At 39.2% G+C, this 27,012-nt stretch overlaps 1 protein-coding gene across 1 annotated transcript in view; it reads right to left on the bottom strand.

Moving 5' to 3' along the window:
* Positions 1–327: 327 nt before the first annotated feature.
* Positions 328–27,012, bottom strand: part of CASP8AP2 (caspase 8 associated protein 2) — a 35,824-nt gene continuing 9,139 nt past the window's right edge. The window contains exons 4-11 of the mRNA XM_075923878.2: positions 25,251–25,328; positions 23,960–24,060; positions 22,681–22,755; positions 20,720–20,835; positions 13,972–16,217; positions 5,552–8,534; positions 3,696–3,795; positions 328–3,130 (exon numbers count right to left, since the gene is read on the bottom strand). Coding sequence (XP_075779993.2) covers positions 3,074–3,130; positions 3,696–3,795; positions 5,552–8,534; positions 13,972–16,217; positions 20,720–20,835; positions 22,681–22,755; positions 23,960–24,060; positions 25,251–25,328 — 5,756 coding nt within the window. The 3' untranslated portion in view covers positions 328–3,073. The remainder of the gene's footprint in view (positions 3,131–3,695; positions 3,796–5,551; positions 8,535–13,971; positions 16,218–20,719; positions 20,836–22,680; positions 22,756–23,959; positions 24,061–25,250; positions 25,329–27,012) is intronic.

The following is a 27,012-nucleotide window of genomic DNA, read 5'->3' as shown; positions in this document are numbered from 1 at the left end:
TCTTTAATACATTAATAGTTCACTTCAAAATAAGCCAATACACAATTCAAGTAATCAGAATGCTGGCTAAGTACTTCCATGTTTAATGTTCTTCCAGAAGAAAGAAAACAAGAACTTTCCCACTATCCTTATTTATAGAAGCAGCTTTAATGTTGCTTCATAGCAGTTGCATATGCCACACTATCAGCCAACAATTATTCAGACAGGTTGTTTTCATTTACCTGAGATTTTACAAGATAGACTGTAGGTTTATATACCTTACATTTTGCATATATGGTATCAAAATTCATATTGAAGAAATAAATTACAAACAATGGTACAAAAAACTTCAAGCCAACATTTTATCAACAAGAATGTAAGTCTGAACTTTACAAGGTTTTATTATTGGTTTGCATTGCTCTTACAGTAAGCAAATAGTTTATACAAAATAAACTTGGAATTGTACATAGTTAAAAATCTTTGGCTAAACAAATCTATATATACATATATATATACACAAGGTATTTTACATAACCGTTTGAGAACCTGTACATATACTTACAATAGTCAACATTTAAAAATAGTTTTACAAAAAGAAATCCAAGTCAGAATTAAAGCAATTACTTTTTCTTAATTATGAACAAAGAGAAACAGAAAGAAGGGACAAGTGTGCTTTATATTTGTTGCTTGCTTTTGTGCGAAGGAAAAGGAGGGGCAAGCACTGCCCCAGCAATAACTTCTGATTATTCCAGAAGAGCAAGCAAATGCAACTCTGCAAACTGACTATATGGAGATTAAACCTATTAATCAGTTTACTTATAGTAGTTTTAACAACTGGCGCAATTTGTTTTAGGGCCAAATATGGGGACATATGTAAAATTCCCACTGAAATCACTGGAAGCTACCTTAGGGCAAAATTTGATCATTAAAAGCAATTAAGTTTTAGCAGCAAGTATTGGTAAGATGGAAAACTGCCAATTGCAACACCACAACCTATGCTTAAATAATGCATTACTTCTGACAGTGTATAGGGTGCTGTCTGAAACAGGAGTTAAATACTTTGTGGCAATACAACAGTCATGACTCCATAGGTAGTATTTGAAAAACAGAAAACACAACAGCAGAATCATCAAGGAATAATCCAACAGTCTGTTAAGCTTCTAATTATAATATGTTTGTTACAGTTCCTCTTGAGGACATGTGAGACAGGGGAACAGCATATGGCGCGCTGATAATCTAATAAGAGTTCATTGGCTTTTGGAAAAATGCAAGCTAACCTAAATTGTAACACTATATTAAAGTTGGCAAAACAGGGTGAGGTCCTTACCAGGCATAACTCCAGGTACATTCAATTTATATTTTGACAGAGTAAGGACCACAGAATCTGGTTCTGAATCCTGGCATCTGTTTATTCAGATTACAAATTTGTCCTATGCATATGTCTAGTACGCAATTAACAGTAGAAGGATGTAAAATCCCAGTTAATCAATTAACTAGTTAAACCCACTGTGCTGCTACTGCTGGAGCTACTTGGTGGGAGAGGGGGGACTTCTGCACCTGACTGCCTTTGCCAGCTTCACCGTGGGAAGGGCAGCAGCAAGAGCCAGAAGCCTAACACATGAGGGGGAGCAGATCCTGCTCCTAACTCCCCCTGGGCTCAAGCAGCTCTCCACCCACGGTGGACCACAGGCTGCTCTGGAGTATTGGTTAACCAGTACCTAGTAAGCTTCACCCAGTAAGGGTGATGCTTACCAGGTAACCAGTTACTCATTCATATCCCTAATTAGCAAACTGTGGAAAAAATAGGCATCTGCAAAGAACTTTATTACATTAGACACAATAAAATGTTAAAGCATATTTTAAAGGCAACATACTAACTTTTAACAATAACAATTTCTAAGATTTTAAAGAATTCACACACACACACACACACACACACACACACACACACACACACACACACACACACTAAACATCTTATGCAAGGAATCCTTTGAAGATTGATATGATGCTGCCCACATGTTAAAATGGACACAGGCTATCAGTGACTGTTTATTGCCCAGGGAAAATCCTATTCTAAATATAAAATTGCCTTTTACAAGGCAATTCACAATCCACATTTCTAAACTATTGAATTAGTGTGATAATGCACACTAAATTTTAGTGAAAAATAATTGAAGGTTTTTAAATGGTTAAATAAATGGACACTTCTAAGATTCAATTTAGAAAGGATAAAGTTTTGGTAAAATGACATGAACTTTTGGTAACTGTTTGTAACTGTAGCTGTCCAACATTTACTAGGTGAGGCTTTTTGAAAGAGTCTCAATAGCCAATTTTTCACCTTCAAAATAGCTCTTAGTAAACAAATACTCTACAGTAGTCACTCAGAAGGTAAGCAGTCATCTAAAAAAATGGCCATTGGTTTAATTCCTTGACACAGGGTCAGATTTTCCCACAACATGAATCCCACTGTCAGCAATTCATGCAGGAGGAAAAAAAAATTAACTCTCTCATTATGTGATAATCCAGGTTCTAGAACAACTGATTTTAGGGTTATATCTATAATAAATTGTATTTTAAATTCACATGTGAAAAAACCCAACCCTAAAGAATATTCTGTGTTTACCACTCAAGATGTCCTCGCAATTGTACTCTAATCAATTATTTAGGTTTATAAAACCCATGTTTCATATTGCCACACAAAGTCTGTTTACAGCACCTGTAATGGGTTTCACTAGTTGTCACTAGCTTCATTCGACTGAGCAGGGTTCCTCAGTTATGTAAGAAGGTCAACAGAGTCATCAGTGCTTCAAATGGCCACTGTTCCATTTGTACAGGAACTTTCTCCTTTATTCATCCTGCTGGTTTTGTTTGGCTTTTGTTTTCCCCACCTGTGGCTGACATAACATTGACAGGCTGAAAAAATGAATTACTTATTTGAGCCAAGATGAAGCATTCCAACTGTATGGAGAAAAGTGGGCTTACTGAGTAGGTGTTCTGACTAGGATACTTCCCATAGTATCACCATAATAGAATAATTAGTCACTGCTGACAACAGCAAAACCCTGTACCACAATAGCAGGTTGCTTAATAGCTACTTGCATTTTGACTTTTTGAACAACTTCATTAACTGCTTGAATCTTTCTGAAACCTAAGGGGAGAAAAAACAAACCACCACATATTAGATGCTGAAATCCAGAGCATTAGCACAACATTAATCCTCCAATATTAGAATTTCTAGACATAAACCTGACTAACTGGATTTTTTCTTCTTCTTTCATTTCCTCCCTACTCCCCATTAGCTTGCTTAGGGATTTTTAAGGGGGGGAGGGGTTCAAAAGTGCTCAAAGAATGTAGGAATATGACAGTCAATGAATCTTCTGCTCCAGTTTACACATTCAGTGTTTGAAATTTTCATTCTTCATCATGATTATTGAGATTCAAAACAGCTGGCATTCAGAACTACTTGATTTTCAACATAGTATTTCTGCCCAAGGACTTGACAGACAAATGATGAATGCTTACAATTCAAAATTTTAAAACCTTATCAAGTCTGAGAGATTTCCCTTTCCTCCAATCCCCCCCCCCAACTATATGTACAAGACTAAAAGTAATTAATTAATTGGTGAAGCCTGCTATCCATTTTCTCATGTGCTTTAAAGCAATCAGAAATGTAGCAACACAGTCACTTGTCCAACTAAAATAAATCTATATACCTGATTTGGGCTTTTGTTTAGCCTGGCAGCTATGGAAACAAATGTTTTCCCTGACGGTCCATTTTTCTGACACTCCAATAGAATTTCTCGGTCATCATTTCTAAGAAAAAAATTCCAAGGTTAAATTAATTTTTCAACATTACTTTGACCCCTCCCCCCCAAAAAACCCCTTACATTTCCAAACTATGAAACATTAAAATAGTGCTATGAAGCTATCAAAGGGGACTTCCTTTTACTGATCTAAAGCTAACAGCAGCACACAAGCATCTATTAATGTAGAAATACATGCAGGCAGTTTTTTGAAATAAGATTTTCACCCCTATAATTGTACAACAACAAAGGGCAATGAAGTTTACTCAGCCCAAAGACTTAGAACCTAGGACTACAGCACTCAAAATTCATTGTACTACCACATTTTCCCTAATTTTCTATTACTCAGAGATCCCACATATTGAAATTTTGAGTGCTCCAGGCTCAAAATATCAAAAGATGTGCTATTAAGAGTGCCAGTTATTTCATTTCCCCATACAGTACTCCTATTATCTACAGAGGACTTTAGTGATGAAACAGAAAAGAGTTAGGATCCTGTTCTCAAATCTGCCATTGATTTCCTGTGTGACCCTTGGATAGCTCATAACTTCTTTTTTGTACCTCACTTTAACCATCTGGAAAATGGGCATATTTACCATATTCACAGAGTGGCAGTGAAGAATAAATACCTGTTCAGTGCATTGTGAAGTGATAAGTATTCCAAACCAGTTTCCCATGAACAGATGTCCATATGATTAAATACACAAAACTACTAGGGCCATTAATTGGTATCATCAGAAGAGAAACCAAGAACTAAATGGATATGGAAACTAGGTCGCACGACTTAGGACAGAGGGCAATAGTTTTCAATGAGGGGGGCACTCCAAGAATCTGCTAAGTGGTCAAGGGTCACACTCTTCCATGATATTAATGGAGGAGGAGCAGAGTCTGGGATGGAGCTTGGGAGCAGAAGGGACCTTGGGATAAAGAGGGATGCAGGAGGAAATATGGAGTCGGGGGGAGTTAAGGTGAAGGAGGGGTTTGTGACCTGGGGCAGGAGACTGGCGTGTAAGAGAGGATGCAGAGGGTTATGACCAAAGGCAGGGAATTGAGGTGCTGAAGGGGATGACAAAAGTATTGGGTTATGTGGGGTAGAGGGGTAGGAGTGGGGAGGACAGAAGGTTGGAGAGCAGAGAAGGACTGGGTGTGCCAGAGGCAGGCTTTGTCTGGGAGATGCTTACCTGGGCAACTCCTGGCTAGCAGCCCAGCAGGCTCCCTGCCTTCCATGCCTCAACAGGCCACTCAGAGCAGCCAGCTACAGGGCTGTTTTGTATCTGAACAGCTGTGAGCCCGAGGGGAGGAAAAGGAAGAGGTACTTCGTGTGCTGCCTGTTTTTCACACAAGTAGCTCTCATTGGCTGGAAACTAGCTAGTGGGAATTGCAAGACTGTGCTAGGGGTGGGGTCAGTGAGTGAAGTCTCTCCTTCTCCCCCCCCCTCCCAACTCACAGATGCTCTCACACAGACAGACAAACAGGTCCTTGCAGCTGGCTTTTCTGACCAGTGTGCAGGACAGAGCAGATAGGGAGCCTGCTTGTGGCTCCTGCTGCACCAGCAAACTGGATCCAGCAGCTTGGTGAGCCAGATACGGTCTGTGGGCTGAATTTTGCCCAGCCCTGACTTAGGAGATCCTCCCCGAACAAGGTTAAAGGAAGCTCAATTTATTCTGTAGAAATATGGAACTTCAGTCACCAATAAAATTAATTTTAACTGCATATTCTAACATGCCCTCCTCCCCACTAAAATAGTACATAGTCAATACTCTTACCTTGTCCAAGAAACGACTACTTCTCCTTTCTTTTTAATGATGTTTTTGGCATATAGACTACGTGGCAATGTGGAAGAAGTTGAAAGATCTTTTTTCTCTGGCAGTTCACTCTTCTTACTGGAAAAGCTTTTGGGAGCTAAACCTCTCTCCTCAAACTTCTTACTACTTTTATCGTTTTTTTCACTAGCCAATTGAGTTTCCTTTTTTTGCCTTTTTGCCTTGGAATTGTCTGTTACAGGATCCTTTTTTCTTTTTTTGCTATTTTTATCAAGACTTGTCTGGCATTCCAAATCAACATTTAAAGTAGTTTTTGTTTTAAAGTTGCTCTCATCTGCTTTAATCTCACTGGTAAGATCTTCTGTTAAATCAATATATGCATTAACACTGCACTCCAATGTTTCGTCTTTTGTACCTTCTTTATCTAAGTTTTCTGTATGAATTTCCTGATGTGTAACTTTCAAAGTTGATTCTATTGCAAGATTACATAAATCTACTTCATTATCATTGGCAATATCTTCTGTCAAATCTATATATTCATCAACACTGCTTTCAGAAGGAAAAGCAACTTCAGCTTTAACAGGACTTTCAACCGAAGTGTTAGGTATTTCTCTCTTGTTTTCAGGCACTTTCAATTCAAGCATCTGAGGTAGCTTAAAGTCTTTATTTATGTTTTCACTACCATGACCATTTTGGTTTGATGTTTCTGAAAAGGGCTTAGGCGAATGAGGAACTTTGTCTTTTCCAATGGCACTATGTGGCTCCTTAAGGGAGTCTGGCAAATCATGAGCTTGTTCTTGTTTAGCAGTGACATTATGTAATTCATCAGTGGAATCATCAATAGTTGTATCTCTTTCAGAACCTTTTTCAACAGTTGCAAAAGTTGCATGTATGGTACCCTGATCATCTTTTATTTTGGCAGAGATATTTTCTTCCTTGGTTAAGGATACCAGTGACTCCTCTGCCAGCATAGTCTGATCAAGGGTTGGTGATGTAGATGGGACTGCACGCCTTATCTTAACAATGAAATGATCATTGGATTTCTCCATTATTACTGCTTGCATTGGTAGGCTGGGGTCACAAGGAAAACCAGGAACAATAGGCCGACTTGTCCATGAAGAACAACTTGATCTACTACTTGAATTATCAGATTCTAAAGCCAAATGAATGTCTTGTTCAGTGGCATCCTCTTCTTCAAGAAGAGCATCTTCGCTGTAATGTGCACTAAGAACACCCTCAGGAGTTGAGCTGGATGTGTTTTCAGGTTTCAGAAAGCTAAGATGAGCGTCTGATTTCAAAGGTGATGGAATAGTTAAAGAAACTGCCAGGTCTTCAAGGAGTATAGAAGAAACAAATGACTTATTCTTTTGTAAACTGCATTCATCATCTTTGTTTGAAGCTGCACTTGGGGGGACTTCAAACATACAGCTTTCATCCAGAATATCTGGATCAACTGGCATCTGTAGTCTAGATGACAAAGAGGAGGCTCTTTCAGGTGAAATTAGAGGCCAATTAATACTCTCAACTGATATAGATTTCACACAAGCCTCTGTTGGAACTCCCTCTTCTATAACCAAAGCAGGATTATTTCTGCATTTCTGACTTTCAATAATCTGTTTTTCTGGTGTCCTGAACTCCCACTGATCTGTATCAATGCTGCTGATACTTTTTTCTAAAAGATCAGAGCCTTGTAACAAACTTCTGAATATTTCACCCATTTGTGCATCGCTCACAAGGTTAAAGGTAAGGCTAGAAGTCTGCTGTTCCGTTAGAAGTTCATAATTAAAATCTGACTTGTGAGTATCTCTGACCATGTGAAAGCTGTCCTTTTCATATCTTGCACTTTTCAGTGGCGTTAGGGTGCCTTGTAAATTATTTTCCTTAGATGGCAGCACTTTGGTTTGTGAGTTCCTTGTATTATCAATAGAATTTAGACATTTTGTGATCACATTTTTTGGTGCATCTGTTTTATTTTTGTCATGGTGACAATTGTTAATTGGTTGAGAACTTACCACTGGCTTAGGAAGGACATATTCTTCAGACTTTTGAGATTTTACTTTTAGGGACTTTTTCCTGGATTTCTGTATATCAGTTTTATGACCTGTTATGCATTTCTGTTTTTGTGTGGTAATGACTTCAAGCTTTCCTTCATCACTCTCAGTTCCCATGCTTACTAAATCACACAGTTTTACTAGAATTCTCTTTATTTTTTCAAATAAGTAATCAAGCTGTTCATCCATAAATTTCCACAACTTTTTTTTCATATCTGACAGCTGTTGTTCAAAAAGTTGTTCCACTGTTGCATTCTTTTTAACATGCTTAAGTTTAGATTCTATAGTTTCACAGAGAGTACATTTTAAAGTCTCACCTACTTTAGACATCTTGGAAAAGTCTAAGTACTTTATCAATGATGTAAAATTCAAAATTGCTGATTCTATAATTCTGTGAAAATGCTGAACTGGGAAATGCATCTTGAACTTCATATAATTTTTTCTTATCTGTTTTCGTATTGCTTTTAACATCTGCATAATTTCTTGTACTGTAGAAGGTTCCAGAATAATTTGAACTATTTTTTCAAGGCAAGCAATGCTCATAGTTTTATTTTTCTTTCTTTCCTTTGATTTGGTAGTTCCAGTTTTATGTTTTTCTCTACTCTTGTTTTCTCTGACTTTTGCGTAAACTAATTTTCCACTATCTTCATTGCAAGATGCAGTTTTAGTCATTTGGTTATGTGGACTGCTGCTCAAATTGTGTGTATCAGAAGCTCTTTCCCTTGATATTTTACTATTCTCAGAGTTTCTTTCTGATTTGGATTTTTCATCATCACTTACTATTTCTCCTTCTTCTAATTCATCTGAGGATATGCTCAGCTGGGACTCCATCTTTAATTGTTTGTCAGATGAGCAAACTGGCTTTTGATTTTCTTTATTTACCTCATTTGACAGAGTCTTTGAGGGACAGGCAACTGTGCTTTCAGGAGTTAAATCTATAAAGAGAGAATAGTTTGTTTACCACCCATAAATCCACAAATTTCAAACACCGCAAACATTTTAGGAAAAAGCCAGATGATGTAGTGGTTTACCATTTATTTGAACTGGGCGCATAACTGTTTAGAATTGTCAGCTTAGAACTGTCAGCTTCTACTCAGTATGTTTGGTCTTAAACTCTGGTTGCTATGAACAATGCTGAGAAACCATTTTGCTCCCATTGTCAGTGATTTTTTTTTTTTTTGGTCTTTAAGATTACAAATAAGCATGGATTGTGCAAGTTTTGTTTGTGAAAACGTTATGGTCTGCACTGAAAATTCCTTGGTTGGAGAAAAATAAAATGTTCATTAACTTTAGCCTTCATGCTAGTAAGTTATTTGTTATGCTACTGTTGTATAAGGCTGTATCTTTAGAGTCCAACTACCACAAAGCACAACAAAAATTATGCATGAGTTCGGGTTCCTTTACTGGTTTCAAATAAGGTCAAAATGTGTACCGTAATTAACTTATTTACTTTGGCATTCATTTCTCTGAGAGTCAGGTCTACACCAAAAGGGATCTAATGATCCCTTCTGACCTTAAAAATCTACGAATCTACTAAGTAGGGACCAAGCCCCATCACACTCGGCACTATAGACATACTAAGTTCATTTCAGTTGCTGATAAGATAAAAACTACTCCAAAGGTTAAACAAAACGCTACATGAAAAGAGATTGTTCCCCCTATTAATTTTTTATAAAAAAGCATTTAGTTTAGCTAATTGAATTACAAAAATGCAGAAGGCAATACTGGCCAAAATTGCATATTTTTTCCTTGCAACCACATTTACCAATTGTTTGATCTTTCAATTTTTAATACCTTACTTCAAAAGCAATCCATTGGGAGGTTTTTTTTAATCATCTGGTTGTGCTTAATGCAATACCAAGGAACAAGACACTGATTTTGGCTCCCTATTCTTTAAAAAAAAAAATCTATATGTGTGTAATTAAATGGTAAATACTATTTGATTAAAATTTGTAGCTGTTTGGGTCTGTTTGTTGAGCACCCATATTTATTAAATTTTATATTTCTAATTACATAGGTATAGATTTTTTTCTCAGACATTGCACGTAACATTTAGTTTAAGAACAAGAGAATTGTTCAAAACAATTGCTTTCCACAAACAGTCTCGTATAGCCACCACTTTAAAGTCAATGTTCTTGGACATTCATGTTATGTAGTTTCTTTAGCAATAAAACTGTTATTCCATCAATGATTTTTGGAAAGGAATGAAGACAAAGATATCTGAGTGTTAAGTAATAGTGGACTAACCTCTATAAGTTATGCAACCTTTACTGATATTAAAAAATTGTTCTTCAGCTTTTTTTTGCTAACCAAACTTTTAATAAACTAAAGGAAAAAGTAAAAGGTATCAAAACAAAGCAAGCAGCACTTGCATAAATGTGCATCCAGGGAAAACTAAGCAGGAATTGTAGTACAGAGTAGTACTGAATTTCAGGACTAAGGGAGACTATAACTTCTTGCTTGTCTAAAGGAGATGTAATGGCTACTACTATTAGAAAGTCTAACAAAGATGAAAATGACTACTGTGAGATATATATACAGTCTATAGCAGCACTGTATATATTTATGTGGGTCACCGTAGAGAAACATGGTTGGTGACATAAGATCTTTTATTGGACCAACTTCTGATGGTGAAAGAGACATGCCAAGCTCTTCTTCAGGTCCAGGAAAGGTACTTTGGAATATGGCAACTCAAATCCTGGACCAGATGGATTCTTTAAAAAAAATTCTAAGAATGCATTTTAAAATGATAATACTTCATTTGGCATTTATCTATTTGGGGTCCAATCTCCTGAGTTATCCTATTTCTATTTTCTTAACTATATTTGGTGTTATGTTAAATATCACATTTGTACATTTGTGAATGGCTGTTCAGATGAAAAGGTTAACATTTATGAGTTGCTGGTCAAGTATTAAAAAGGCAGAGTTCCACAGGACTAAGTAATGATTATAGAAGTGCAGTAAAGTATTTGAAAGGATTTAAAACTCTTCATCCTCTGCCATTTATACTCAACAATTACACTAATAGCTTCCCACTGTAGTAATGAAAAGTTAAAAGTTGAGATTCAACTACACAAATGTCAGGAAATTCAGAAACAGGGTTACTGTCTATTCTCCCTTCCTTCTCAAGTATACCCGATAGGATGAAAGTAGCAGAAAATTTCACACACAAATTGTAAATTTTTATAGTGGACCATAGATTGGCAGAAGAGCTGTCCTCTCTCATATCGGTGAAACATATTTAGACATTCAAATCCATTTAGGTGAGGGGGAAAGAATTGTCCTGTGGTTAATCCACACACCTGGAAGTCAGGAGATCCAGCTCCAATTTCCATCTTTCCCACAGGTAAAGTCATCTGGGGCCAAATTTTTAAGAGTATATAGTAGGGATGTTAAATTTAGATAACTGGCTAATCGAATAGTTGATGCAAAATACTCAATAAGGGCGCCTCCCCAAGGCTGTTGCTGCACTTCAAAGGTGAAAGCGCTGCAGGGAGCACGGGGCCAGCAGGGGACTCAAGCAGTCCCCCACTGGTCCCGTGCTCTGCGCAGTGTTTCAAAGCAGCAGTGCCTCAAAGCAGCAGTGCCAAATGGAGCCCAGGGTCAGTGGGGGAAGTCCTCAGCTGACCCTGGGGTCCATGTGGTGCTGCTGCTTTGAAGTACCCCCTCCACCGCCTCTTGCTGCCTCTTTCGGATAGAGGCAGTGGGGGGCAGGGGAAGAGAGCAAGTGACTAGTTGACTAGTGTGTTGACTATCCAATAAGCATTTGCTTATTGGATAGCCAACTACTCGTTCACATCCCTGGTATATAAGCATCTAGTGGGATTTGCAAACACACCTCAGCACCTAACTTCCATTGCAATCACTGGAGTGAGGCACTCACCTACTTCTTTAGGCTTCTTAATATCCATCTGTAACAAGGGGTATCACTAGCAGAGATCAGGAACTTTGTGCATAGTCCCCTATCCACAATGGAAAATTTTAAATTTAAAGGCAAGATTTTTTTTTTTTGCTGAAATTCTTCAATTCTGAAATGCCACTGTGGTGCACTTGCTTACATTCACTCTACAAGCTGATATTTCTGGTAGGACAGCTCCCAAAATACACCAGTCTCTTTCTGGGAAAGAAACCCAGGTGCATCATGGAAGATAAAATCCAGTTGTGGATACTAGGTCATAAGAGAGAATTGGAGCATGACACCTTAGAAAATAACAGATGATGATAATAATAAGCTGGTAAACAGTAGTACGAATTTGTCAAGAACAGATCATGTCAAACCAATCAGAGTCTTCTTTGATAGAGTAACAAGCACTGTGGATGGGGGGGTGGGGAGGGGGAGGAAAAGCTGTAGATATGGTATCCCTAGACTTTACTAATGCTTTTGATTCAGCCTTGATGAGAGAGTCATGCAACAACCTAGGGAAATACAATCTAGATGGAACTACAACATGGTGGGTGCATAACTGGTTGGATAACCATTCCCAGAGAGTAGTTTAAAATGGTTCACAGTCATGCTGGAAGGGCATAACAGGTCAGGTTCTGCAGGGATCTGTTCTTTCAATATCTTCAATGATTTAGAAAATAACATAGAAAGTACACTTAAAATTTGCAGTTGATACCAAGCTGGGAGGGACTGCAAGTGCTTTGGAGGACAGGATTATAATTCAAAATGATGTGGACAAACAGGACAAACGGCCTGAGGTAAACAGGATGAAATTCAATAGGGAGAAATGCAAAGTACTCCATTTAGGAAGGAATAATCAGTTGTACACTTACAGAATGGAAAAGGATTGCCTAGAAAACAGTACTATAAAAGGGGACCTAGGGATCATAGTGGACCACAAGCTGAATATGAGTCAGTGTGACACTGATGCAAAAAACTGCAAACATTGTTCTAGGATGTATTAGCAGGAATGTTGTAACCAAAATATGAGAAGCAATTCTTCTGCTCTACTCTGTGCTAATTAGGCCTCAACTGGTGTACTGTGGCCAGTTCTGGCCACCACATTTCAGGAAAGATCTGGACAAATTGGAAAGTCAATAAGAACAACAAAAATTAAAGGCCTATAAAACAATCTATGAAGGAAGATTGAAAGAATTGGGGTTATTTAGTCTGGAAAAAGAGACAGAGAGGACATAACAGTTTCAAGTATCTATAAGGTTGTTACAGGGAAGGAGAAAAATTATTCTCCTTAACCTTGCTAGAGGGGGAAAAAAAAAGCAGCAGCAGCAATGGACTTAAATTATAGCAAGGGAAGTTTAGTTTGGACATTAGGAAAAACTTCCTGTCAGGGTGGTTAAGTACTGGAATAAATTGCCTAGTAAGGTTGCTGAATCTCCACCATTGGAGACTTTTAAGAGCAGATTAGACAAACACCTGTCAAGGTGGTCTAAATAGTGCTTGTTCCTGCCATGAGTGCTGGGGACTAGACTACACAACTTCCAGGTTTCTTTCAATCCTAAGATTCTGAGATACAGTAAAATCGCAACTCCCATAAGACACTGTAGAATTTTTTTTTTAAATCACAATTTTAAAGAATTAAATATATTGGTTTGTTAGCATTCTACATTTCAACAAAAATCTAAGTTTTCCAAAGAAAACCAAACACTTTTTGCAAAACAATTGATTTAAACAACCTCAATTTGTTGAAAAACAATTTTGATTGAAAACTTTAAATCAGACCTAACTACTTCTACTTCCTACTTTACTTGGATGTTGGAAACCTTAATTCACTAGTATTGTAGTGTTTGTAGAGCAGTGAGATCCTTTGACAAAGCAGTGCAAATAATTATGGAGGTGTCAGTAATGAACCAATAGTTTACTATCAAGTTTTCCATTTAAAGTACGGTTTAAATTGTTTTGAGAAGCATGTGTGTGTTTACTAGCCAACAAGTGCAACTATTGCTGTGTATGCTGGAAAAGTTTATACATTCACTGTGGACCAAGGTTAAGGTTATCACTGGATTGTACCAGATGAATTTTCATAAATCAATTTAAATGGTATACATTTTAAGGTAACAGATGTTTACATGAAATACCTTAATTGCTATGGCTTTTTAATTACTTAAGTTTTTAAAAGGGCAATCTTTTGTGTGTGTTTATTTTGCATAAGGTTAATATAAATTCTTTCTACAATCTTAACTCCAATTTAATTTGTGTGAGAATCACAAACTAAATCTCACTGCAGTCAACTCCCCACTCACTATGAAGTGTACATATAAAGGGGAAGAAGAAAGAGTAAGCAATGGCATAGACATAGCAAAATTGCATGGTATGAGTTTAAAAATCAAAGACAATCATCTTAATTTCCCACTAATGCATATCTGGGCACATATATAGAACAGACAAAACTAGGATAAAAATATAAATACCTTTGTTATAACTCTTCACAAGAACTTTGCAAGGACTCTCCATCCTAAGTGTTTTAGACAAGGGTCGCATTGGACTATTCAATGGACTGATAATTTTTGGAATGTACCTCAAGTGATTGAGATCAATGCTTAATATTGAATTGTCATCATCAGCAGGAACTGGATTTATTCCTTTTGCTTTAGTTCTAGGATCTATTTCATCACCATGAAAGGATGTTACTGTACTGATTTCTGGTTCTGGCAAGCTTGTCTCCAAATTACACGTGTTTTGGTCAACGACTGGTATGCCCTCATCAGCTGGTATATCCCTGTCAGTTGGCTCCGATGTAGCCACATCCTCCTTGATAGGTGAAGTTTCCAAAATACTGTTTTTCTTGGCAGGATACTCAAAATTTTTTCCAGATGCACCATCATTGGTATCCACCACCTCAATTAATGAGTTGGATTTCATTTGTCTAATTTCATCTGCAACACTCTGAGACTCAAAATCATCAGAACTAATGGTCTCCAAGTCATCATAATCAATGTTCCGAGCTTCATCATGATTCATAGGGCTTGCTAATTCAGGAGCTGTATATGTTTTGCCTGCATCTTCCATCTCTTTACTAGCCTCAGGAAGCGACACAATGTTATCATTAGTCAGTTCAGGTTGTAGTGCATCCACTACTTCTGCCAAATCTTCAGGCTGCATTATGTCCAGAGTTTCTGGCAAAGCTTCATTTCTGGTTTTTATTATGATCTCAGAAACAAGTGTCTTTAATTCCAAGTTTGTTTGAACTGGAACCTGTAATGGAGAATTGGTTTGCTCTACTGAACCAGTACTAATGGGCTGGGAAGGTGTTAACATTTCAGTATGTCCTGGGGTCTCTGCACTTACTTCACTAATGGCTTTTTTGGAATCTGTTTCAAGCCCATTATTTTGACATAGAGGCTGTGTTTTAGCAGGAGAAAGAGTTAAATTTAGCTTTTCCATGAAGCTTAGTTTTAGATCTCTCTTTTCTGTCACATTTTTATCATCTTTAGCTTTTCTAGCTTTGTGCTCTTTTAAACCATCTGCTCCTCTGGATGTTTCTTCTGATGTTGAAGATGCGTTTCTCTCATTTTTTGTATCATCTGTATCCTTCTTGGATTCTTTTGAAGTCTGATGTATAATTTCTTTTGTTACTTTTCTTTCATTTCTAGGATGCTTACTTTCTTCTCGGTTTTCTTTATCTCTTTTCCTTTTTTCTTCAGTTCTGTGTTTCTCTGACTTGGAATATGTAGTTTCCCATTCATATCTACTGCTGCTTTCCTTGGAGCGTGTATGTTTGTGCTCTCTGTTGCTGGAAGTGGAAGGTGAACATCTTGTCTCTCGGGAACTATGATCATTTGCTCCTCTAACCTTCTTGCAATCTCCATCTGTTCCTCTTCTACAGACGTCTACGAGGCACTTTTGTGATTTGTGTGGGCTCCTGACAATTTCATTCTTTGAATGTGGACTATTTACTCGACCAGACCTCCTTGGTGGTTCTTGTTGCTTTTCAGTTAATTTGTTTTTCAATGTGAAATTCCTCTCATCTGTATCATGTATTTCAAGGTCCTGTTTGGTTATGTTTTGTGATTTTTCCCCCTTTTCATCATCATGAGATTCAACTATTTGTGATCTCTCCTTAATGGCTGTATGTTTCTCCCTGGCAGAAATGCACCTATCAGTTCTATTTTCTACAGATGGACTACATTTCAACTTTTTACTCTTACTTTCTTGCTGCAGCTCACTTTTACCAGATTTTTCTGAATATATTTGCAACTTTTGATGAAAATCTGTGTTTCCTTGTTCACTATCTGTTTTGGTGCCAGTGCTCTGGTATGCATCTCTTTTGTACCTGTTGTCATTTGTCCTGTTATACTGCTCACTACTTTTCATTTCTCTTTCCCTCCTGTTACCCTTATTGGAGTAGTGATCAATGTTTGAGAAACAGCTATGAAAACTGTCATTACAAAGCTCTTCAGGAGGATATCTGAGTAAATATGGAGATTTTTTTCTTTCTGAATATGATTTTTCTTCCTCCATATTGTGAGATGAATAACTGTGATGTATATCTTTGGAACAGTCAGTTTTCCATCTATGATCTGCCTTTGCATTGTCCACTAAAGAAGCTCTGAACTTAGGATCCTTTGTTTTATGCATCTCTGAGCACCTTTTATTAGTTGATCCTGGATGATACATTCTAGCGTAGTTATTTCGATGATTGGGAAATTCAGAAAGCCTATATGTAAACAGAAGGATCCATAATAAGTCTTGTTTTTTTAATTTAAACTAAACCAAAATTCTTTGAATACCGTGGCTTTCTTACGCTGTTATTTAGTAGTATTGATTAAATGACAGCAATGCATATAACAAAGCATTTATCCTAAAGTTTCCAAGTATGCAGCTTTTACAGGTGAAATTTTATTAATTAAGAATTGCAGGCTAAGGCTTGGCATAGCTTGATTTTTCAATTTACTGACTCCCCCCCCCACCATGTTCTCAGTTTGAGGGAAGAATTTGGTAAAACTAGGACATTAAAAACATCCCTTATTTTTAGAGGACACCTAGAAATTTAAAAGCTGCAATGAATTCACTTGTCCTCAAAAAGAAATTACTTTGAAAAACATTTGTGGTGAAATCACAAAACAAACGTGTAAGGAATCACAGGACTAGAATGACAGAATTGCATGTTCTACATATGTATTATTTGAACTTACTATTTCTTTTCGAGCAATGAAAAAGCTATAACCATCAGCACGAGGCTCAGAGTTGAACTCAAATATAATCAGACTTTACACCATTCTAACCAGTGCTCCTTCTAAGATGTTCCATCCATAAGAGGAGTGAGTTTTGTCTTGTGCACCAATACTGAGGTCAAGTGCGCTTGTGTGGATGTGTGCCACTGTGGCACCGAAGTCATTAACAAATATCTTAAATTTATTTTTAAATGTTATGGAAGAAAGAATAATAAAACAAGGGATAATTAACAAGGTGCATGACTTTAAATGTTTGTTTAATATGAAGTGAAAACGAAAATGAATACTGCAAGTTTCAGTAGCCAACTTCCTCTGTTTATAGCCCTCTCCCAGGCCCTCTTTCAGCTGGCCTTGTGCCTCCATTACATCCAGCTCTCCTTTCAGGGAGCTATGTTGATTGGCCTTTTGGATTAACATTTCTGAAAAAGACAAAACTCACTCCGCTCATGAATGGAAAATATTAGAAGGAACACTGGTCCCATACAACATTCTTATAAGCAAATTACGGAAATATCTAGGGTCTAGATCTAGAAGACCGAGAGAGGCCCTGATAACTCTCTTCAAATACATTAAAACTGTTTAAAGGGGATGAGGATCAGTTGTTCTCCATATATACTGAAGGTAGGACAAGTAATGTGTCCAATCTGCAGCAAGGAAGACTTGATGACCTTGCAATATCCCTTTGAGCCCTACAGTTCTAGAGATTTTTGAACATTTAAAGCAACAGGTTTAGTGACGAAAATGTTTACAGAGATGCTAGATTACATAAAACTTAAATGAACTACTTGGTGTTTCACTTTTGAAGTATAGCTATAATAATATCCAACCAAGATTTTAATAAGGAGTGATATTATCCTTTCATTTTAAGGATATTAAACTGACCCATATAGATACCTGGTTCAGCCTTCAAATGATAAATCTTTGCCCTATACTCATCAACGCAACCCCTGCCCCCTCCCATCCTGCCCCCACATCCCTGTGCCCCCAGGGCAGCAATGCTGGGATTTGCAGCCCCCCGGGAGCAGCACTGGGGCAAGGAGAGGCAGGGGGGCAGAGTCTTTCTGCCTGGCCCAGCCTTTTGCCTGCAGCGCTGGGGCAGGCTCCAGCGGCACAGCCCAGGCCCCAGCTGTGCAGAGCAGGCCCAGCTCTGCTCCTTCCCAAAGCAGGATGCCTATAGAGTATGTGTAAGGGTAAGGGGGGGGGGGGGTGTTAACTCCTTAGCTCCAGGGAACTGCATGCCCAGTCTACAACCCCAGGGATACACATGCTTGCCTCTCCCCCTACCCCCAAAGCAGCTCCAGCCCCTGGAGCAGCTTCGTTCCACCATACTGCTTTGCCAGACAGGCTGCGTGGCTGCCACAGAGCAGGAACTGGGGCTGCGGTGAGGCTGCCCCAAGCAGAGACAACTTCACTGCAAACAAGCAAGAATGCACCACTCATCTTCCAGCAGGAAAGTGAGTGGTGAGCACTGCTGCGCAGCTCTGCAGAGGAGGTGGGTGGAAGCAGAATATTGTTGCATATGGCCGTGGATCTTAGAGGGAATACTGATTATAACCACGGTAACTCAGACAGCTAACCTGCCAGTATTTAGATAGTGAAAAGAATAAGTGTAATATGATCAAACCAACAAACTATTGTGTTGAACTAGCTGCATGCAACAGAAAACAAATAAATTATGGCCATGAGTTACTGCTGTAAGGCCATCATAGGAAAATGGGGCACAGCCTACACTAGGGATGTTAACTATTGGTTATTTTACTAATCGAGAAGTCAACGGAATTTCCATCGACTACTCGACTAGTAGACAGACACTTCCACTCCTCCTTTGAAATGTACAAGAGCCCCCACTGGGGCTCTTATAGGTTTCAAAGGAGGAATGTGGAACTCCACATGCAGCCCACGGCAGCAGGAAGTCCCGCTGACTCCGGGTTGCATGTGGTGCCAGCTTTGAAATGTACAAGAGTCCCCACTGGGGACTCTTGTGCATTTCAAAGCAGAAGTGCAGCATGGAGCCCAGGGTCAGTGAGGGACTCCCCAGCTCATCCCGGATTCCGCAGAAATGCTGTGCAGAGCCCAGGATCAGCTGATGAGTCCCCAGCAGACCCCGGGCTCCACGCAGCACTGACACTTTGAGGAATCCCCTTCCCCCCTCCCTTTGCTGCCTTTATCAGAGGCAGCGAAGGGAGGGAATCAACTACAGGGAGTCCCCGACTTATGCGGATCCGAATTACGTCGGATCCACACTTACGAACGGAGCTTTTCTCGCCCCGGAGCTCACGGGTGGCGGGTCGCCACCCATGTCCTCCGGGGCGAGAAAAGCTTCTCCCGGTCTCCCTGGTCTGCTGGGGGGGGTCCAGCAAAGCTACTGGACCCCCCCAGCAGACCAGGGACACCCGAGCAAAGCCGCCCAGGCAGCGGGACTCCCGCCGCCTGGGCGGCTTTGCTCGGGTGTCCCTGGTCAGCTGGGGGGGTCCAACGGCTTTGCTGGACCCCCCCAGCAGACCAGGGGGACAGGAGCAAAGCCGCGGAGCACACCCGCAGTGGGACAGCCCGGGCGCGCTTGGGCTGTCCCGCTGCGGGCGTGCTCTGCGGCTTTGCTCCTGTCCCCCTGGTCTGCTGGGGGAGGGGGGGTCCAGCTAGTGCCCCCCCCCCAGCAGACCAGGCTTTTCTTGCCTACCCCTGGGGTAGAGCAGCTGGGGGCTGCCGGGTTGGTCCCGCAGCGCCGCTCCGGACCAACCCGGCAGCACCCCAGCTGCTCTACCCCAGGCGTCCTGATTCAGCCGCTGCGGGTCAGTTTCAGCAGCGGCTGAATCAGGACGCCTGGGACAGAGCAGCTGGGGTGCTGCTGGGTTGTTCCAGTAGCGCCGAGGAGCCGCGCTACTGGAGCAACCCAGCAGCACCCCAGCTGCTCTGCCCCAGGCGTCCCGAAGTCAGCCACTGCTGAAACTGACCAGCAGCTGACTACAGGAAGCCCGAGGCAGAGTTGCTCTGCCCCAGGCTTCCTGGAATCAGCCGCTGATCAGTTTCAGCAGCGGCTGACTTGGGGACGCCTTGATTTCTTTTGTTGAATCTGTATGTAAGGCAGAACTGGCATCCAGATTCAGCCGCGGTTGAAACTGATCAGTTTCAGCAGTGGCTGACGCCAGTTCCATCTTACATACAGATTCAACTTAAGAACAAACCTACAGTCCCTATCTTGTACGTAACCCGGGGACTGCCTGTAGTTGACTGACTATCCAGTAAGCATTTGCTTATCAGATAATTGACTAGTCCTTAACATTCTTAGTCTATGCAGATAGTGAGAAATACAAAAACTACCTAGGAAGAACAGAAACAACTAATTTTTATGCCAGGTTCAGCATATCGCATTCCATGGAAAGGGCATGGTTGAAAACATGTTTCTTATTCTCTCATGACTAACTCTTAACCAAGGGCTGGGAACCTTTTTTGGGTTGGGGTCCCGCTGACCCACAGAAAAACCAGTTGGGGGGTGGGCACACACAACTCCTCCCCCCCATAAAACCCCTGATTGACGTGGCCCCCATTGAGAAGGAGAAAGACACTCTCAACATTCTCCTCGCACACCAAAGCTTAGTGAGGCCCAGGGTAGTAGATTTTGTGTGCTCTAGTCCCAAAGTAGGCTCAGGCTCCCCAATGCACAGGCTCCCCTGAGCCTGAGATTCTCCATCCCTGCTCTAAACAAGTATCAGTCCATAATCCAGGAAATTAATCCAGGAAATAAAATAAGTAAGAGCATAGTGACAACATACAGAAGTCATGCTTGGGGATTTTTCAGAGTCAGGGATGAGATAGCTTTGATACCTACAGCTTCTGAAGAAGAACTGTAGGCAACCATTTACAAAACAGCAATTTTTCATGTGTTCACTTCCACTTAAGATGCATAAAAAGTTACTAAAGATATAAACACATGTTCAAGTAAATAAATAAATAAATAAAATAAATAATTAGACTTGTCTGCTTGTACCTTTGGTGGAGGTTACTGATTTCCTCATCCTTGCGATTAATTTCCACTCTAGCAGTTTTGATAAGTGCTGAAATATTCTTTTTAAGCGCCTGATTTTCAATTTGTAGAATGGAGTTCTATTTTTTTTTTAAAAAAAGGCATGGAGAATTAGCCTTAAATATTTACCTTCATACATAAAATCATCATTAGACACACAGAATAACAATTAGAATAAAAAGACATTCCTATTAAAAGACTACAAAATGTATTGCAACAGTAACGTACAAGGCAGTGAATGAATGAATCATAGAATACTACGACTGGAAGGGACCTCGAGAGGTCATCGAGTCCAGTCCCCTGCCCCTTATGGCAGGACCAAATACGGTCTAGACCATCCCTGATAGACATTTATCTAACCCCCTCTGGAATATCTCCACAGATGGGGATTCCACAACCTCCCTGGACAATTTATTCCAGTGTTTGACCACCCTGACAGTTGGACATTAGGAAAAAATTCCTAATGTCCAACCTAAACCTCCCTTGCTGCTGTTTAAGCCCATTGCTTCTTGTTCTATCCTCAGAGGCCAAGATGAACAAGTTTTCTCCCTCCTCCTTATGATACCCTTTTAGATACCTGAAAACTGCTATCATGTCCCCCCTCAATCTTCTCTTTTCTAAACTAAACAAACCCAATTCTTTCCGCCTTCCTTCATAGGTCATGTTCTCTAGACCTTTAATCATTCTCGTTGCTCTTCTCTGGATCCTCTCCAATTTTTCCACATCTTTCTTGAAATGTGGTGCCCAGAACTGGACACAATACTCCAATTGAGGCCTAACCAGCAGAGTAGAGCGGAAGAATGACTTCTCGTGTCTTGCTCACAACACACCTGTTAATACATCCCAGAATCATGTTTGCTTTCTTTGCAACAGCATCACACTGCTGACTCATATTTAACTTGTGGTCTGGATACAAGTCAAAAGTCTTCACTTTTACTTATGTTCTATCTTCAATCACCACCAAGATAGAACATGTTTTATACTGAGAACCCACAGTGTTGTATAGCTCTACTATTTGTTGCTTTTATTGTCATTATGTCAAGGTCATCATTTCGTTTATAAGCTCTACAGGGCTTGTAATTTTTTTCCTGGCAATATTAAAGTCCACAGCATGGCCTACTGGTATGGACTGTGGGCATCAGATTCTTCTCAACAAAGCACAACAAAATAAAATTATTTAGGAACAAATTCTGAGGACCTGAGCATCTCCAGTTCTCTCTGCCAACAATGAAAATTAAAATTGCTCAGCCTTCATTTTTTGCTTTCAAGTCCCAAATCTTCAGGATTAACTATTCTGAATGGCTATAGAACCTGACACTATAAATTAAATCAGCATTTTTCAAACTTGGGTCTCAGGGCCTCCAGGGTAAGCTGCTGGCAAGCCCACATCACTTTGTTTACTTAACGTGACCGTAGCCATGAAGCCTCACAAGCTCCTATTGGCTGCTGCTCGCTGTTTCCAGCCAATGGAAGCTGCAAGGCTCTGTGGCTATGGACGTGTTAAACAAACAAAGCGGCACAGCCACACCAGCAGCTTACCCTGGCAGCTCTGTGACCAAAGTTGGAAAAACACTTAATTAAATAGACATTATTAACAAAAGGATTGGACATGTTTCCAGAAGCAGCCAGCCAGCTCTCACCCCCTTACTTTTTTTTAGTAGCATAGAGATAGTGGTTCTTAATAGGCTAACTTACATTAATCGTATTTAATTTTAGAACACAAGTTTATTTATCTAGTAATCTACTAAAGTCACGGTCACATTTTCACATACATACATGCTACAGCTGCACAACAAATGACTGCCATTTGCTTTACAGATTCCTGGGGAAGTTACTGCAGTAAATACATACCAGGAAGATAGTGCATTTAAAGCAAACTGAATTCTCATTGATGAATTTTAAAGATACTCTTTAGCACACAGTACCTGTGCCTGTACTTCCTTAAACTTCTTCACCAACTCTTTAATCTGCTGCTGACATTTTTCATACTTTGCTTTCAACTGTAAAATAAAGGAGTTTTCATTTTATAGAGGCTGACTATGCCAAAAATGGTTAAGATTGTGATTCTATGCACTGTATCTGGAAGGTATTCTTCATTTAAGAACCTGTCTTATAAAGCTTATTTCTTCCTAATACCATTCACTAAAAAGCTATCAGATAAAAAAGAAAAATGATCATGGTAGCCTATCCACGTGAGTATACAAAATAACTTGCCCAGCTGGATGTTAAAAAAGTTGCTAAAAAGCTCACTGACTTCCAGATGAAGAGAGTAAACTTACACATGTGCTTATGTATGTAGCAATAAGCTGGAGAGTTACAGTGAGACAAAACCACTGGGAGATGAAGCTGAGCTCATCTGGGGTTACAAAATGAGTTTCTGCAGAAGTGGAATTTTTTAAGAGTTTAAAAACTGTACTAAACAGCAGTTCTGTATGCATTCCTTCAAATACAATCTTTAAGAGCTCTATGAACAGAACAAGTCCCATAGTTTTCTCTGGTTTTGTAAAATATGAGTCCCCATCAGGGATTCTGCAAACTTTACATTATACAGAAGCCTCCCAATTTAAAATAAATATAATGAAAATGCTAAAACCCAAACTTTCCAAGAATACTCAAGGAACAAGTTTTTGTTGAGGTCAACAGACTAAATGTTTTAGAATTTCTAATTAAGTTATTGTCTGAATTTTTCAGAAGTTATGAAATTTTTACAAAAATGAACATGCAATTTTCCAAAAGTCATACTTACCATATAGTTTAGTCAATGGTCTCAAAATAGCCAAAACATTTTTTTTCTTTTTTATTCCGGAAACTACAGTTAAGAGGTGTCATGTAAAGTAGTTTAAACTTTGCAGTTTCAAGGTAAGCTTTCTGATAAACTCAATTGCATCCTTAAGTATATAGATCATCTCTCCATAATCAGTGAGAGTGTCATCCCTCTCTCCGCCCCCTCCCCCCAATGTAATTGGGAGGAACACTGTAACACCGAAGGAGATAATCTCATTATGACACTATACACATTATCATGGGGACAGAACATAAGCCCAACTCTCTTACATAACTGTTGAAATTAAGATAAAATTGTATAGTGTAGTTGTTACATTAAAGTTTTCTTCTAGACTGCCAATGTTTTTTTAAAACATTTTTTGCTGTCTGCCAGATCATGTGCATTTTTTTCCTATTAGCTGTAATCCTATTAATACGCACATCATTGTAAGTTGCTTCCTTTGCAGCTCCTTCTTCAATCAGGATCTCATCATACAAGTTTAAACAGTTTCTTGTGGGTGTCAATTTTTCAGCAGGATTGTCTGAAATAAGAAATACCCATTAGGTAAAGGAAAAAAAAACACAATCAAAGTAGTTTGTGTTATACAGTGAGCAGACTTCTGTCACAGAGAAGTGGCCTTTTAAACAAGACTGCTCACATCCTTCATGAGAAAGGCACAAGAATAAAGTGATTCTCACGTCTCTTCCCCCCAACTCCCTTAAATATAACATTTGATCTAAGCCTTTAATAGGCTGAGTCTCTGCTACTTTTATTTTTAAAATTAAGGGCCTAATTTGCGTTCTAATATGCTTTAAAGTCTACTTACAAATATTTTTATGATTGTTACTGATTCATAGGACAGTTACCCTTCCTGAATGCAGGTGCATTTTACATGATTGGTTTTAATTAAAAGAGAGCAAATTCATAAAAAGGCCTTGTAATTTACAAGTGCAGAAAAGAGGTGCATCTAGCTGATAGGCCAAGTTTCCAGGATTTCAGGAGTCAGTAATTAATGAAAAACGAGAACAAGTGTCTTGCAATGCATTCTGCATTTGGCCAGGTTTGGTCTTAGAAACATTTCCAGTGGGAGAAGATTCTTGAGTCAGAGGCTAATATCCAGAAAGCCCAATCTCTGATTCCTGTGAGTTACATATATAGGTAGAAGGCAGGTCAGTCAGAAAGAGAGGAGGCAGTCTCAGCAACTCAGTAACTAAGACCATAACTGGCAAACTTTCCTCTCTTATTTTAGGTCTTCTTCAAAGTCTTGACTCACTTGTCATCAGAAGAATAAGCCACAGATGTCAAAACACTATCTCTCATCCTATCTGTATGTTTTGTTTACCAGTCACCTCCTATTCAGATACTTAAAACTGCAAGATTTCAGTGACAGGGATGATTTTTATTTGACTACACAGTGCCTATCACAACAGGGCCTCAATCCTTGACTGAAATTCTTAAATGTTACACAGACAGTGCTTTTTTTGGTGACGGTACTATCTGGTACGTAGTACCAGCACCTCCAGTCAAACCTTAACTTTCCCCGTGGAGTACCGGCACCTTTTTTTTTTTAAAAAAACACCCCCCCCCCCCCCAAAAAAAAAGCACACTGCACACAAATATTAACACAATTAACCCTGTCAGGTAGGTGACACTATATGTATGTAGCATAAAAAATCCTCACACAGTAGATCAAACTGAGTAAGACAATGGAGCAATTTACTATCAACATACCTGAAACAACTGCAGTGCTATCCAACCCATCATAAATATCCACTGAACTCTCATCATCATCATCCTTAAAAGGGGAAGCTGCAAATAAAGTAAGGTGAAAAGCAAAATTTTAAAACTTTTAGTAACTTTCAAGCTACTATCTCTCAACTCAAGAGTGTTACTTTTAATTCTGTTAAATGCACAAACATATTAATGACAAATATTTTACACTTGTATAGCACCCATAATCACTAATTACTTTAACTAAGCATATGTACTACTGATGAAAAACAATTATCTCTGGGATAACAAAAAAAAGGCACAGGCTACATATTGGTGGGAAATAAGTACACTTTGGCCAGTGACAGTAAGGTAAATTTCTACACTTATGCAAAAGGCTCTTTAATGTCAATGAGAAGACAGAACCTTGGTACCTAAAGTCTTAGACAGAAGATTTACACAAATACAGTAACCTGTAAGTAGTAAGTCATCAATACTGAAACACTAGTCCAAGTACACTGAATACACAAACCTTGGGCTACTCTGGATGTTAGATAAAAGCACAACATGCAATTATGGAAAACTAGAGCTATATTTAAAATCTCTTCATAGTACAAGGACAATAAATTTAATATAGCAATCACTTTTTTTCCCCAATGAGCTCTAGTTAGATTATGAAAATATCTAATCTTTAATTATATAAATAAACTATTTGAACTGAAACACAGGTTCCTTAAAACTGTTTCATAAAGCCTGAAATTTCCCATGAAAGCAAGCTTGCTTCAAAGAACTTTCTCTGAATCACCTACAGAGGTCCCTATCAGCTCCTTGTAGGGACCAGGGAAGCCCCATCATGCAGACTGCTTCAGTCCAGGGATTTCAGAACTTCCATGCTTCTTGAAGTAGAGGAGGGAGCATGAAAGCCCTAGTTCTGCTCTAAGGAGCCTGGAATCCGTGAAAACTGTGGCTTCAGCTAGAAATCAGGAAGCACTGGGAGTCAATGTTGTCAGGACTTTAAGGTTCCCTGCCACACAGCTGAGAGCCTGGCAGACTTGATTCTCAGTGTCTGAGCTCCTAGCATTGCAACAGGGATTCTGAAAGCGCCAAATAAATCTTGGGCTGTCAGGTTCCCTGGTGTTAAGTCAGATTCCTTGGCGCGTTGGCTCCCTGGGCTTTGTCTGACTCTTGAAGCAGTCAGCTGGCCTGAGAGTTGGAAACCCAGAGACCCCCAGCCATGAGGTAATCTGAATGGCAGAGCTGCCCCATAAGTACATATCCCTGGATCTTTTGACCGATGTTGACAATTCAAGGATGGGCAGTAGTCAAACTAATATGAATCATGTCTATTGCACTGAGCTGGTGCTGGTTACCAAGGAATGTATTTAGAATCACCACCTTTCAGTGTTTCCAGAAGAAAATTTTTCTAAACACCCCAGTTCATATCGAAGTTTGAATACTGAGATTTCTTTGAAATTGGAAATTTTGAATTTTAGTCAAAATTTAGTTTAACCTATAACTTCTCATTTTATTTGTCTTATTTTTCAGGTTAAAAATCTCACTCTTTTAAAACTTTTTTCGTGTATTTTTTCCTCATACCTTTATGCTCACTGGCATTCTTTGAGCACCTCAAATTGTCCAACAAAGAATTATTATTGTGATCCAGTCTCATGTGTCTTGTTTCGATTTTCTCTTTGTTGCAAAAATAATGTTTAAAGGTATCTTGACTGCTTGTGAAATTAAGTGTTCTCATGAATATATAAGAAACAGTAACTAGTACACTTCC

Source organism: Pelodiscus sinensis, chromosome 3 (assembly GCF_052426305.1).
Source record: "Pelodiscus sinensis isolate ZL-2025 chromosome 3, ASM5242630v1, whole genome shotgun sequence".
Lineage (NCBI taxonomy): Eukaryota > Metazoa > Chordata > Testudines > Trionychidae > Pelodiscus > Pelodiscus sinensis.
This window is presented reverse-complemented; position numbering and strand designations above follow the sequence as displayed.